This window comes from Furipterus horrens, unplaced genomic scaffold, assembly GCF_987537825.1.
Source record: "Furipterus horrens unplaced genomic scaffold, mFurHor1.1.pri manual_scaffold_3, whole genome shotgun sequence".
Taxonomy (NCBI): Eukaryota; Metazoa; Chordata; class Mammalia; order Chiroptera; family Furipteridae; genus Furipterus; species Furipterus horrens.
In genome coordinates, this window is record NW_028327173.1 from 148,931,866 (window position 1) to 148,947,237 (window position 15,372).

Consider the following 15,372-nt stretch of genomic DNA (forward strand, 5'->3'; position numbering starts at 1 on the left):
GGGCAAACAGGAAGCTCAATAAACAGAAACAATAAAATGTGGGTCAGTGCTGGGAATTTCAAGGTGGGATAGACAGAGTACTGAGCTGGGACCCAATCATATGAAGGTGGGGAAGAAAACTCTCCCTGTTTGCTTTCCATGCCATTGGTGAGTTTGAGGGTGGGATATGTTCTTTTTAGAGACTTTTTTTTAGTGCAAGCAGATGCACATGCCTCTGATTGGAGACATTGTGACCACATGATCCTGGGCAGATTGCACCTGTCCCAGGGCTGTACACATGACAGATGTTCATGCTCACAGAGTGAATGCTGATTTGCACCAATGAGTGACTGTCATTCAACCTGATCTAACCTCAAACTAATGTGAAATTCAGGTTATCTCTAACAAACACACTTATTGAGCGCTTAAGAGAATCCTGCCATTATTTTAAATGTTTTACAGAAATTAACTTAATTTTTATAACTGCATAGCAGAATGACTATCATTATACTCATATTATAGGTAAGGAAACTGAGACATAGGGAAAACGGAAGAAGTAATTTACCTAAAGTTACACAGGCATAGCCAGTGAGCCGCAGGCTGACTGTGAACAGAAGCGGTCAGCCTTCAGAGGCTGCCTTCCTCTCCCTGCCTCTCCAAGAGCAGCAGTAAAGATCTTTGGGCCTTTCCCTAGAGAGCCAGGAGGACAAGCTAATGGTTCCTACAAGGTGCAACTCCAGACACAGGGCTCCTCAAACCTGCAGCCCCAGGGATCATGAGCCTGGTAGCATTCCCCGTTTCTGCTGCCACATCCCACCTTCTCTCACAGATTCCAACCTTGGGAGCAGAGAGGGCTGCAGTCTGGGGCAAGCATCCACTCAGCCACACCTGGGATGTGGCCATTTCCTTTCAGCCTGAGCAACAGCTACTGTGGGTAGAAGACAAGGTGGAGGCCAGGCAGGCATTTCCCTTCCCCAGAGCCACTGGGCTGTCATCCAAGAGCCCTGACACCAGCTCCTTCAGAATGACATCCCAAGACTTGATCACCAACCTGGTTCACTATCCAATTCCAACTATGACTCAGGTGACTAATGTGCTGTGCCTGGGTAATCTGTATTCAGGGGCACTTTTGTAACAGATTGGGTCCCAGTGTTCATTCTGGGGGTGGGGAGAGAAGAGAGGTGGCTAGGTCAAGTGGGCAAGAAGAGACAACTGAGGACTCTGCTGAGTGGCATTTTCCACCCAGACAGTTCCACTCAATGTTGACACCAGAACATTCTAGAAGAGATACCAAATCCAATTGAAATGTTCTGATAGCCTAGAGTTTTAGAAAGTAAAAATCATACTTAAAAAAAAAAAATGCCTAGAATCCTCCTAGAATTCAGTATCTCACCTTGGTAGCCTTTTTTCAATAATGTCTTGCAATAAGTTGGTGGCCACCAGTTTGATACTCTGTATAATGGCCAATTCAGTAACGCATCAGCAGTTCTTTGTTACTTTTCAGTGTTCAATTTACTCAAACACTTTCCTTTCATTCCCTGACAACACCCACGCTTAATGACAACACACAAATGTCCCTAGCCAGGTCCCTCTTCTCTGGCCACGCAGTCTAACTGCACACTAGCCTCTCTTTTGCTCTCATACTCATGATCTTTCATGTCTATTTTTAGTTTTCCTGGCTCAAGCTTCTTCAGGCCACTGAAACACAACCTCACTCTCTTTCTCTCCCTCTGGCATGTACGCTGCTGGTGGGAGCCCCCCAGGTGAAAATTGGGGCCTAAATCCTTCAGTGCTCCTTCCTCAGGGAAACTTATGGCTTCAGGATCACAGCTCAGTTTTTAAGGTGAATGCCAGCTGGACGACTTTCTGATGGGCTTTAAATTTTGAATTGGATGTGGACATTTTTCTCTCAGGTGACAGAATCACTCCAACTTCCCCTTTGTGGTTGCTTCCTTTCCTTGAAGGTAGCTGTATCTTGTTTTCTTTAAAAACCCGTTCCTTCCACATTTGCCTGCCATGCCGACCGTCATTAGCCCGTCTGTGGCCCCACAGACAGGGGCTGAGCCAAGGTCCCCAGGGCCGATTCCCCACCCAGCCCAGGCCAAGACCACCATGGCAGGGGGTGGTAACCCAAGTGGAATCTATTCAGCCATCATCAGCCGCAATTTTCCTATTATCGGAGTGAAAGAGAAGACATTTGAGCAGCTTCACAAGAAATGTCTAGAAAAGAAGGTTCTTTATGTGGATCCTGAGTTCCCACCGGACGAGACCTCTCTCTTTTATAGCCAGAAGTTTCCCATCCAGTTCGTCTGGAAGAGACCTCCGGTGAGTAGCTTACTAGTTGCTGGTTGGGTTTTTTGCCTCAGAGAAGTAAATCCTCCTACTCAGCACCTCCCCACAGCTCCACGGTGCACATGGGCACTGGGGGAAGGGTCCTGGCAGCAGCTCCACCAGGCTCTGTCCCACGGGTGAGGCTTCTCTCTCTCTTTCTCTCTCTCTCTCTCTGTCTCTTTCTCTTTTTAAATGACATTTTGCTTTTTATAAAAGTAACTGGAACTCAGTTTTATGCATCCTAAACATTTCTTTCCCAGAACATATTCCAAACAGTCCAGATTTGGCCTCTGTTGAAATATCTTGCATCTTGATAAGATTCCTTCCATTTCTTGGGGTACAGTCATGATGTTTTTCTTTAGTTTGCCTGTATCCATGTCTTTCTGAAACACAGAAGTCCTGGAGAGGAGACAGTGGCAGGTAAAGACTACTTTTTCATGCATAAAAGGTTAGGATTAGAAGGAGAAACCCTAGCAATTGTTTTGCCCACATACTTCACCTCACAAATGAGGAAAGAAAGGCACTCCAGGGTGAAGTATTTTGTCAGTGAGAGCATGACAGCACAGATTTAAACCCTTTCTCTGTTAGCTAACTCTTCCAGCCTCCGGGTTTCATTTACTGGGATCTACTAGAAAGAAAATCATATTCCCCTGGCTCTCATCTCTGATCATGCCTTCAGTATGACTCTTGTTCTTAATTTAAGAAATATTTACTGAGCATTTAGTAGAGCCAGTCACTGGGGTAAGCAACTGGGTAGACAGCAGTGAATAAGAAAGACAAAAGTTTCTGCTCTCCTGGAGCCAAGAGTCCTGAGGGGAAGACGGGCATGGAACACGAGTGACGGGAAGAGGACAGTGTTCAGGGTACCATGGGACAATAAGGCAAGAAGAGCTCACCTGGTCCTGGGAGACAAACTCTTCCTGAGATCATTTACCCTGAGGCCCAAAGCTATTGATTAGTCTGATCGAGTTAAGCTGAGGCCCAATGCTATTCATTAGCCATGTTTTGTTTTGTTTTTTAACCTGAAATAAAACATCCAACAACCCGGTTCTCACCACCTTCTGTGTTTCTCAGGGCTCCTGTCCTTCCCAGACAGTTGTGTGGAAAGATCATGACGGTCCGAGGGCCCTCAGTTTGGAAGTGAGGACTTGAAAGAACTTTATTCTTTAATCCAGTCACTGCCCTTTTGCTAGCATACTGGGAAATGTCACACACACACACACTGCTGAAATATCTTCAGTGACACGGGTCCACCCTCTGCCCGTACCTTCAGGATAAGTCTGAACCCCTTAGCTGAGATACAGGCCCTTCTCACGCTGGCCCCTCCTACTTGTGCATATCACCTTCACCCTCTCCTCCTGGGCCCCGACACATTCAGCTGCTCTTCTCATACCTGGAGGCCTTTGCTCATGCTGTCCCTCGGTCTAGAACGCCCTTGCTTTCATCTCGTTTGCTCCTCCTCATCTGCCATCCAAAACTGTTCAGGTGTCACTTCCTTCAAGCTTTCTCATATCTATTGTCCATCTTCTGAGAGTGGAGATCATTTCTGTTCAACTTTGGACCCTCTTACCCAGCAAGGGGCCACACCCTCTGTAGGTATACTCAGCTGCTGCTGGTGAAGGAAACCCCACGCCTGAAGGTCTCGACCACCAAAAGATAAGGACTGCCTTGCCTTCCATGGCTGGGAGCTCCTGCAAGCCTTTTCTAATAGTACTGCAGAGAAAATGCTAAGAAATACTGTTTTTAGTGAAATCATTGGTGGATTTTAGCTGTAAAAGCTAAAATTTTTTAAGGTTCTGTTATGCTCTAAGCCCTAGATCAGTCCTAAAACTTATACTGTCAGCTAGCAAAGCCCACTCTTGGTTAAAATGCCACTTTCACCTGGAGTTAAGACAGGGGGAACTGCCTTGGCCTGTTTGGCTCAGTTGATTGGAGAGTTGTCTGGTAACCAAGAGGTCACAGGTTCAATTCCTGGTTGGGGCACATGCCTGGGTTGTGGGTCTGTTCCTTGGTGGTCTGGGCACGGATGATTCCCAGTCCAGCCACATATAGAAGAACAAGTTGATGCTTCTCTCCCACATTGGTGTTTCTCTCTCTCCCTTTCTCTTTCTCTAAAAGCAATGGGGGTGGGGAGGGGAATGTGTCCTCAGGTGAGGATAAAATAAAAAAAAAGATTGGGGGAACACTGCCTACTGGGTTTATTAGCATAATTAGCATATAGAATTAGAGGTAGTGAGAGTCGGAATGAATGTTGGAGATGTGGTCCAGCCCCCTCACATACAGGTGAGGTGATTAAGGTCCAAAAAGGGCAAATGACTTATCTATAGTCACACAAGTTGATTGAAATTGAAAAGCCGAAATGACTTCAGAACTTTCTGAAATGGAAAGCACTTTTGGAGACATAATTTTTCCATGTACTTCATAGATGCAGTGACCTTTGCCAGGCTTGAGCAGTCTAAAAGGAGACTATGTCCTATGAGAGGCTCTTCCTGCTTTTACTACCTGCATGCAGCTGTGCTTTGCCCCATTGGTCTAACCTGACTCTTGGCCCTACTCTTCTGCACCACGTGAGCCAAAAAGTTCCCTCTTCCTACACCTGGACCTAAGGAAACCTCTCAGACAGACAGAAACCCCTTTGTACTCCAGACAGGTGACTTTATTCTCTGTTGTTCCCATACCTGGAAATCTCTTGCATTAGACTCTTTTTAAGGATAGAGTTTAGGTAAGTTTCCTAAGCTGCAATTTGTCATGAACCGTATTTTACCAAGTCTAGAAGATTTGGGTGCTGGTACTTTCCTGATCTTATCAGAAGGTGTCCAAAAAAGGTCATGACCACCACCCAGCTAACTGCAATTGAAGGAAGCTTTCTAACATAAGACTCAATACAATTTCACAGATATTAAAATTGGGGGGGTGGCTTACAATGGAAAAGTAAGGCAAATAAGACCCCTTGCCCACCTAACTCAGTTCTGCTATTCCCTTCGTGCTCCTCTTCCCAAACCATTTCTTTCTCCCATGCTGCCTATCAGCTTGGACCCAACCATACCTGCTGGTTTTGCTGCTGTCTGCCATGGTGTCCTGCCTCTTCCTGAGTCCTCATTATCCAGGCAGACCCAGCTTCTCCCTTGTCCTAAGACTGTAATGCTAGGGGGTAAAATCACTTTATTCTTCAGGTGAGGTCTCGTTACTACTACAAAATTACCTTTGATCTTATGCACCTAGTTAGCCAAATGTGCTTAACCAATGTGAACCCGTAGCATGGCAGATTCTCCCACTTCTCTCTTCAAGAAGAGAACTCCTAAGGAAAAATTGGGAAGATATTTGAGATTACAGAAAGACTAATATCTCTCTTGGACATGATTTTCTACAGAAAAGAAAACAGATAAAGCATTGCCATTCACTCACAAGAGGAGGAGAGCTAGAAACAGAAGGGGTGGGGAAAGCAGGGGCAGGGGCCACACACCCCAGGGTCACCCCTCCCCTTGACCTGACCTACAAAGACATCTTTACTGATGATGGACTTGTGAAATGCCCGAGACAAGTAATTTCTGGGTAAAGGACAGAAGTTAGTATCTTGATTTTTACAGGCAGGACTCAGCCAACACTCCCGGAAGTCAAAGTGTGGAAAGCACAGGGGTGGAGAAAGAGAGGGGAACATAAAGAAGCAAACTTCCAGGAACCCACTGAACTCTGTGGGGAGTAAGGAAGCTCTGCCCTCTAAGGCGCTATGAAGTGGGGGTGCGAGACCTGCAAGGAGATGGAAGCCCCCAGCTAACACCTGGGAAGCATTCTGCTGAAGAGAAGCTGACTCTTGCTATACCATTTCCATCCAACCTTCAAGTTTAAATAATCACCCTCAGAACTTTCAGATGTTTATCACATACATAAAAACTGCCATTAAAAACTCTTTATAAATCATAAGATTGAAAATATTTTGGAACTGCTTCTTTCAGCTATTCCAGGTAGATGGGTATCTTTCCTGATGTTAAGGATTTGAAGGGAAATAGATGCCCCATCCCCTTCAGTAACCAACCTATAGTTAGTGCCTTTCACAGTCTGAAAATTCACCCTTATTTTTAGCCAGAACTCTTCCAGCCACAATTTTAGCACATTATCTCTAGCTCCGAACCAGAAGACAGTGAAATAGAGTCAGCTGACTTCCTCTATATAGTAATTCTCCCTATTCATGAATAATGTCATTCTTTCTTTACTTGCTTCAGCTCACAGAGTCATAAAACTCCTCTAACTTTATCTCATAGATATGATTTTTCCAAAGCTGGGGAGATCGGTGCTATGATCCATATACAGTCAGTCAATCCTCATTATTCATGGATACTGTGAATTTACCTACTCACAAAGTGTATTTGTAACCTCACTATCAATATCCATGGTACTCCTGTGGTCATTTGTGGGCACGTGGAGGGCAGTGAAAAGTTTGAGTCGCCCTACACGCACGTTCCCAACTGAGGTCAAGCGTAGTGACACTCTGCCTTCTTGCTTCAGTCCTTTTCAGTTTATTTAGTGTCCCATTTTTCAAATTTTTGCACTTCTTTTTGGTGATTTCTCTGTTAAAAATGTTCCCCGAGACTAGTACTGAGGTGCCATTTAGTGTTCTTGAGTTCAGGGAGGCGGTGAGGTGCTTTTGGGAGAAAATATGGGTGTTAGATAAGCTTCGTTCAGGCATGAGTTCTCGTGCTGTTGGCTGTCAGTTCTATATTAAAAAACAAATAATATATATTAAATAGGTGTCTTTGAACAAAAGTACACGTAAAATAAGGTTGTGTATTTATCAGCTGATGAAAATGGTGTGATCAGCACGACTCACAGGAATCTAATCCTGTATTTCCCTAGGAGCAATGGCTCAATATTCACTAATTCAGTGTTCCCAGCAACTTTATAGAACATAACTACCATAAATAATGAGAACCGACTGTACTTCCTATGTCCCCTGTATTCTTAAATATCACAAATCAAAATGATACTCTATTAATAGAGTGGGATCAGTATGAAACAAAGCAACATACTTTAATCCATTGCAGTCAAGATTCTTTTTGATGTTCAAATTGGCCAATCTTGAAGAGTGGGAGCCCCTCCCCTCCAGGCCTGTAAGTTACCTATATCTGTAAGAACGGTGTCGCTCAGAGAACCATGAGGACACAGAGAGCGGAGGAAAAGAAGTTTATTTGAGGGAATTAGCAAGCGGGGAAGAAGTCGTTCCACAAATGGCCTGACTCTGGGTTCCTAGGGAAGGAGGGGGCTGTTTTACAGGGGGAAGAAAAAAGAAACTATTGGATTTAGTTGTTATCTCACAGCTGTGAGTCTAGGGCTGATCAAAGCCTAACAGAGCTCCGGTTGATGCACCTCACTATCATGGGAAACTCCCAGGCAGCTGCAAGCAGATGGGGGGAGGGGGGACGGTGTGGGAACCGAGGCTGTCAATATCATTTGACATGACCCCATTAATCTTGAATAGCTTCCTTGTTTTCTGGCTGTGACAAAATGTTCCTGGCTCATTTTTTACAGTTCTTGCCCCAGACCTGGAATGAATCATTTATTCAAGGAGCCTGGTTTGTTTTAGTCTGAAGTGGAGTTAGAAGGGGTGACATGGGTAGGATAAGTGACCACTGACTTCCCAGGACACAGTACTTGGCCATTGCATCAGCACTCTTAAACTGGAAGCTTCCTGACAACCTGTGGTGACGTCAGAGGTCTCTTGCTCTAATGACACCTCCCATGAGCCCTGTGGCCTCTGTAATTAACATTACACCCTGTGCATCTTCCCAGCCAAGGGTTCACTTGACCTCTGTTACTCAATTCTGACAAGGAGAAATCCTAGGTTGGCACAGAATAAAAGCTACTCCATGCCAGTGTGAGATGAGAGGAGGGGAACAGAAGTACAGAAACATGTAGGCTAGGCTGTGAGCAGTGAGTGGGCCCTCTGTTGTTAGGGCACAGGATCCAGTCGCTGTAGAGCTTCTTCTCTCAGGAATATTATTTATCTTTCCAGTGAATCTGGCTTTGCAGGACGTCTGCTTATAATCTGTTCTAGAGTGTCATCTTCTGTCAGACAGTTTAGAGAGAGGTGGGGTTACTGGGCTAGCCACAAAGGAAGAACTGGGGGCATTTTGCAGAGTGGTTAAGACAGCTGGATTTAGAACCAAACAGACTTGGTCTGAACCCTGGCTCTGCCACTAGCAAGCCACATAACTTTCTAAGTTTCACTTTTCTCTTCTAGATGGGATAATGATATTCTAATCTTATGGGTGTTCTGAGCCAGCATCCATAAGGCCCTAGTAGGTGCTCAAGGTAAGGTAGCAATTACTTTTAGCATAGGCAGTGAAGGACAGGAGTGTAACACAATGATGAAAAGGAGAGGCTTTAAAGTCAGACAACCTTGATTCATATCCCAGCTCCACCTCTCCACAATGTAACCTCAGGCAAGTTACCAACCATTCCTGGGTCTGTTTCCTCATCTGTGAAAGCAAAATAACAGTTCCCGCTCTCACGGAGTTGTTGTAAGGATTAAATGAGATACTGTATATGACATGCTTAGCACAATGAGTCAATAAATAGTAATGACAGTAATTGAAAGGCAAAATGAGGTTCCAAGTTGAGAGCTATGGTGGAGGTGCCACACACACCCTAGGCTCGGTCCAGCAGAGGCTTCGTGACCACGGCAGAACAAACTTTTACCCAGGGTACTTTGTTATGTCTGGGGGAAGGAAGGTGACTGCCTCTCTAGTGGAGACCAGCAGCCAAACCTTCATCCCTCATGTCTTTTATTGAGGAGGATACATATGAGAGATACAAGGTTAAAATTCATAAATCGTCTATTGTATTCAGGCGTTTGACAGTAACAGATAACATACACTAATTCAGGAGTCACATTGACTGATTAGAGTCAAGGTCTATAAAACATGAGGACCAGGTGCAGGGTTCCATATACTCCCTGCTAAAGATAGCTTACACTTCATTGCTGATAGGAAAGCAGAGCAAGTTTTAAAGCACAATGAGCTTAACAAGCGCTCTTTGATCTAATTCCCATGGCAACCCTCTGAGTGGTTGTCACTCATTATCTGCAAACAGCCTTATATTGAGACTCAGAGACAGGCATGGCTAGGATGCTGGCGGCAGTCATGCTCAGGCCAGGGCTACAGTTCCTTAAACCACGAGGAGAGGTTGCCCACAGAGAGCCAGCCTTCCCTCTTTCTACTCAGCAAAGAATCATGACAGTGCCATCGTGGGGCTAGAGAGGGGGCGGGGGGGGGGGGCACAAGTGTTGGTGAAAGTGAGAGTCCTATAAATAACTTTTAGGACTGCCTTTCATTAAGTTCCAAAGACAACAGCTCCTCCTGAGGGTCATGATGGGGAAGAGTTTAGACATGATGGTGACTGTGCTGAAATAACAGCAGTACAGTACCTCAGATGGGCTGGGCAGGAACGGAAATAGCCAAGAAATGTACAAAAAGATGCATTTCCCTGATTATAATTAAGTCAGAGCGTATTTTTATGCATTTATGTATTTCTTGACCATTTGTTAACTTGCTGTCCATTTTAATGTCTTTGGTTCATTTTTCTGTTGAGTTGTTTGTCTTTTTCAACTTAAATTGTAGGTATTCTTTATATAATCTGATACTAATCACTTCTTAGTTAAATGTACTATATATATTTGCTCCCATTTTGTGGCTTACCTTTCACTCTCTTAAGGGTATTTTTAATTTTAAAAATTCTTAATTAAAAGCTCTAAATTAATTCTTAATTTATTATTATTTTTCCTTTATGGTTAATGCTTTTATGTGTCCTGTCAACATTTTTCTTAAACCAAAGTCATCCTTCTTTATTATTATTTAGAAACTTTATTTTTCTGCCTTTATATTTGGGTCTATAATCTATCTAGAAATAACTTTTGCATGTACTATAAAATAGGGACCACATTTTGTTAGTTTTCATATGGATATTCAAATATCCTAGCACAATTTATTAGAAAAGACAATCCTTTATCCACTATTTTGCAATGCCACTTTTTAAATAAATCAAGTGTCTATCAAAGTGCAGTTCTGTTTCTGCGTTCTAGTGTGTTCCATTTGTATTTCTCTATTTTTGTGCCAATGCCACACCTTGTGCCGATAAATCTTGACATCCAGTAGAACAAGTCCTCCCAACTTGTTTTTCTTCTTCAATATTGTTTTAGCTACATATGACTCTTTGCCTTTCCACTTAAATTTTAGAATCAGAGTGTTGAGTTCCACAAAAAATCCTGTGGGGATTTTCACTGAGATTGTATCGAATCAATATGGAAGAAGGCACATCTTGACAATATTGAATCTTCCTGTACATGAAGAAGGAATGTCTTTCCATTTAATCAGGTCTCTATTAATGTTTCTTTCAATCAAGTTTAAAGAAATTTTTTCACTGTAAAGGTCTTGAATATCCTTTGTCAGATTTATTTCTAGGCATCTTTTGTTGTTGTTCTTATTTTGATAAATGGCATCTTTCTTAAAATTGTACTTGATTTCTCAAGCATAAACATTCATTTGACTCACATATTACAAACTCTTAGTAATTCTAATAATCTGATTGCAGGTCCCAAGTTATTGGTCTGTAGACTCTGTGTTTCTATAGTTAGATGATATTCCCAGTACATTACGCACAACTGTATTCATCAGCCTAATTCTAGTCTTATTGTACTAGTTAAACCCTCCAGCATTATGTTAATAAAAAAGGAGCCAACAAAAGTCTTTGTCTGGTTCCCAGACTTAAAGGGAATATTCTTAATGTTTCACTGTTGAATAGCTTTACTGTAGATTGATGTGTAGATACAACTTATCATTAAGAAGTTCCCCTTCTATTCCTGCTTTGCTAAGAATTTCTTTTAGAATCATAAATGGTTGTTGAATTTTATCAAATACTTTTTCTGCATTACTTGAAAAAAAATTATGTAATTTTCCTCCTTTAAACAGTTACAGTAATAGAGTTTTCCAATGTTAACCCCCTTGCATTCTTAGAATAAACCAAACTTAGAATGTATTATCATTTTTATACATCACTAAATTTTGCTTTGCGAATCTTTTATGTAAGCTTTTGCATATATAGTTAGTGAGATTGGCTCATTCATTCACTTTCTTGTGCTGACCCATTATGTTATCAAGGTTACATTAATCTCATAAAATGAGTGGGGAATGTTCCTTCTATTCTATGAAATAGGTTGTGTAAGATGGAAACTACATTTTCCTTAAATATGTGGTAGATTTTTGCCAGTGTTTTCTTAAGGGAAGATTTTTATTCATTGATGCAACCTCTTCAAAAACCATGGGGTCATTTGAAATCATTTTTCTTTTTGATACAGTAGTAATATTTATTTTTCTTGGAATTTGTAGTGACCCTTTTTTATCTCTAAGAAAGTTTTTTTATTCTCTGAAGTCAGTCTTGTTGGACATTAATGTAGATACACATGCTTTGGGGGCAAACTTTTGCTTGATATATAGTTTTTATTCTTTTACTTCCAACATTTTTATGTCATGATGTCTTTGGTGTGTTTATTATAAGCTATTCATTAGTCTTTTGAAAAGTGCAATCTGAAAACTTTTGTCTTTTAATGAAGATTTTAGTCTATTTACATTGATATATTTTGAATTTTTTCTATTATCTACCATAACCTTTCTGTTTGTATTGCTTTTTAAATGTCCCTTGTTTTCTCTTTATTTCTGTTTTTAAATTTTTATTAAAAGTATTTTCTCTCACTTTTTTCCCTCCTACTAGTTTGGAAGTTGTTGAATATTTCTGTTGGTTTAGTAGTTGCCCTAAATTGTTAGCATACCTATTATCTTGATAAAGCACAAAATTAGTGAATAGTTTTATTTTCCTTATAAATAATATCAAAACCATATAGCACTTTAACCCCAGTACTCCTCTCCTAACTAATATGCTATTGTTTTTCAGAATTTTAGCTATACCTTCATTTTTCAACCTCAAAAATTAGAAAATAATATAATGTTTTACACAGTTAATACTTGCTTAGATTTACACATTTACCGATTTCTTTGCTTACTGTTTCTTCCGGAGTTTTCAACTTTTCCTTCTAGAATAATTTTACTTTTTCCTAAAGTACATTGTTTATAAATTCCTTTAGTGGGTGTCTATTTGTAGTAAGCATTCTCAATTTTTATTTGTATGTAATTTGCTTCCATTCTTGAAATAGTTTTCCTGAGTAAACAGTCCTAGGTTGATTCTCAGTACTGTCTCCTGCTTTACACTGTTATTGAAATCAGCGGTCATTCTTAATAGCTGCTGTCCCTTAATAGGCCGGATGTCTTTTCTCTCTGATAGCTTTTAAGATCTTCTCTCTGCCTGTGGTATTCTGCAATATCACTGTGTTATCTCTAAATATATGGTGCTTCATATTCTTACTGCTTAGGATTCACTAGGATTCCTGGTTCGGAGAACTGAACTCATTGAACAATTGTAGAAAATCTCTTAGAATATTAATCTTCCCTGTATTTTCTATTATCTTCTCCTAGAACTTTATTTCAATATATGCTGAACCTACCTTGATTTATCCCACACATAACCTCTTTTTTCTTTTTTTTTTTTTTAAAGAGTATTAGCCAAGTTGATGGAGTCTCAGATATGGTGCCCACCTGCCATGCTCTGTGGGGAGGAGGGCTCAGAAAAGGAGCAATGGCCTCTGGGAGAAAGCTGTACCCTGGCACTTGCCCTGATGCTGGACAATTCAGTTCTTCCCCATATGTCTCTGGTGTTTTTCTATCTGCTGCCCCTGTGCTGCAGCTCAGAGGGAGTGAGCCAAAGTAAGACTTTGCGTGGGCCCTTTAAGAGGGACTGCCCAGGACTCTAGAAGTTTCTGTCTTCCTCAGTCTCAATTCCCACTGGTTTTCACAGCCAGAAGTTATGCTGACTTATCTTCTGGCTCTGGAACGCTGGGCTGGGGGGTCTGGTGTGAAGCTGGGACCTCTTGCTCCTGAGATCACCCTCTCGATTTTTATCTGCCACATGTGGGTGTGGGACCAGCTTGTTTTCATGTCCGCCTCTCCTACCAGTCTTGATGTGGTTTCTTCTTTAATTCCGTAATTGTAGGAATTCTCTTCAACTCGATTTCTGGTGGTTCCTAATGATGGTTTTTCTGTAGTCTTTTTTCTTTTCTTTTTAAAAATTTCTCATCTCCTTGATTCTCTGTATGGTATTCTAAGTGACTTCTTCTAATATAGCTTCCAGTTTACTAATTCTCACTTCAACATCACCTAATCCAATTATTGAATTGCTAAATTTTAATGTGTAAACCTTCATTGAATTCTGGTTCAAAAATAAAAGCAGCTATAAAAGACATTTGGGGAACATATTAAAAAATTAGCCTATGGCTTTGGATCTTGGATAATATTAGAGAACAATAGTTAATTTTCTTAGTGAAAATGACATTATGGTCAGTTGGAGAGAGTTCATGTCCTTAGGAATGAACTGCTCTATCCTAAGTCAACTCCAAAGTATTTAGGTGTGAAGTGTGATGATACCTACAACATTCTTTCAAATGGTTTAGCAAAAAAATAAAATCTATATGTACATGTATAGGTAGGTAAAACAAAGATAGCAAAGTGTTAATAATTGTTGAATCTAGATGTAGGCTATATGGGGGGTCTGTTCTTTAAACTGTTTTGTAAGTTTGAAAATTTTCATACCAAAAAGCTAGAAAACTGATAACTGAAATTTAAAATTTTGATAGCAGCATTAAAATATAAAATCAAAGAAATCTAGAATGTAGAACAAAAACTATAAGAAAATACAATAAAATTAGAGGAAGTTTAACATCTGATATTTAGGAGTGCCAAAAAACTGAAAGGGAGAAAAATGTCAAAGATAATATAAGAATATCCCAGAAACAAGGAGTAAATTTCTATATTAAAAGGAGTCACTGAGTGCTCAGCACAAAGAATTTAAAAATAAACTAAATTTCAAGGCACATAAATGTGACTTTGGAATTGCCACATTTCCAATTGTGTCAGGGGAAGGAAGGAGGGAAGAAAACCCTCAAAGCTTTCAGAGGGAAAACAGGTCACAGACAAAGGAATGCTCACCAAAATTGTACCCTACTTATCAACAACACCAGGTACTAGGAGCAATGAAACAATGCCTTAAAAATTCTGAAGGAAATTGGTTTTCAACCTAAAATTCGTAGTCAAATTCTCAATCAAGTTCAAAGTTAGAAAAGAGATGGAGTTAGACAGGCAATGACTTAGGGATTTATCTCCCATGCACCCATTCTTAGGAAGCTGCCCGTTGTGCGCCAATAAAATCAATCAGTAAACCGAACAAGAGTTAGAATTCTAGAAATGAAATTCCACCCAGGTGAAGGGCACAGTCAGTGCCAGAACCAGAAAGGGCAACAAGGAAGGCCTTGGTGTAGGAACAACAGAAATGCTAAGTTATCTGATAAGTTTAAGTTTTGGGGAAAGCTATTGGTGGGGAAAAGCATGGATAGATACATAGAAATATAAGAGAATTATAAAGAATAAGAGAAAGTAAACATGTATACAGAAAGAAAATGTATCACAGGATACCACCTAGCTAAGAAGTGAATGATATTTTCCTAATCATACTAAAGTAAATACTGAAGTTTAATTTTACCAAAAGTTATGACATCACTATGTGGGGGAGATGGTAGACACAGTATAATGTGAGAAGCCTAAATCTCATTCATCAAAATAGGAACTCTATTGATACTTTCTAAAAATAATAAATTAAAAAATAATAATATAAGCATATTATTGTGTTTAGAAATGAAGCAGTAACTACCAGAAGAATGAGCTAAAAGAATCGAAAGTGGCTGTCTCTGAAGGGAGGGATTTGCAGGGCAAGAAACTGCTAGTCTATGTACTTCTGTATTTTTTATTTTTAAAAACTTTGTTCAGCCCTGGCTGGTATGGCTCAGCGGATTGAGCACCAGCCTGCAAACTGAAAGGTTGCCAGCTGGATTCCCAGTCAGGGCACATGCCTGGGTTGCAGGCCAGGTCCCCAGTTGGGGGTGTGCGAAAGGCAACCAATTGATGTTTCTGT

At 40.9% G+C, this 15,372-nt stretch overlaps 1 protein-coding gene across 1 annotated transcript in view; it reads left to right on the top strand.

Annotated features, from left to right (window-relative positions):
- The first annotated feature begins 1,676 nt into the window (after window positions 1-1,676).
- CAPN3 (calpain 3) overlaps window positions 1,677-15,372 on the top strand; it is a 47,727-nt gene continuing 34,031 nt past the window's right edge. Inside the window, exon 1 of the mRNA XM_090270473.1 lies at window positions 1,677-2,304. Within this exon, the coding sequence (XP_090126599.1) occupies window positions 1,996-2,304 (309 nt within the window). The 5' untranslated portion in view covers window positions 1,677-1,995. The remainder of the gene's footprint in view (window positions 2,305-15,372) is intronic.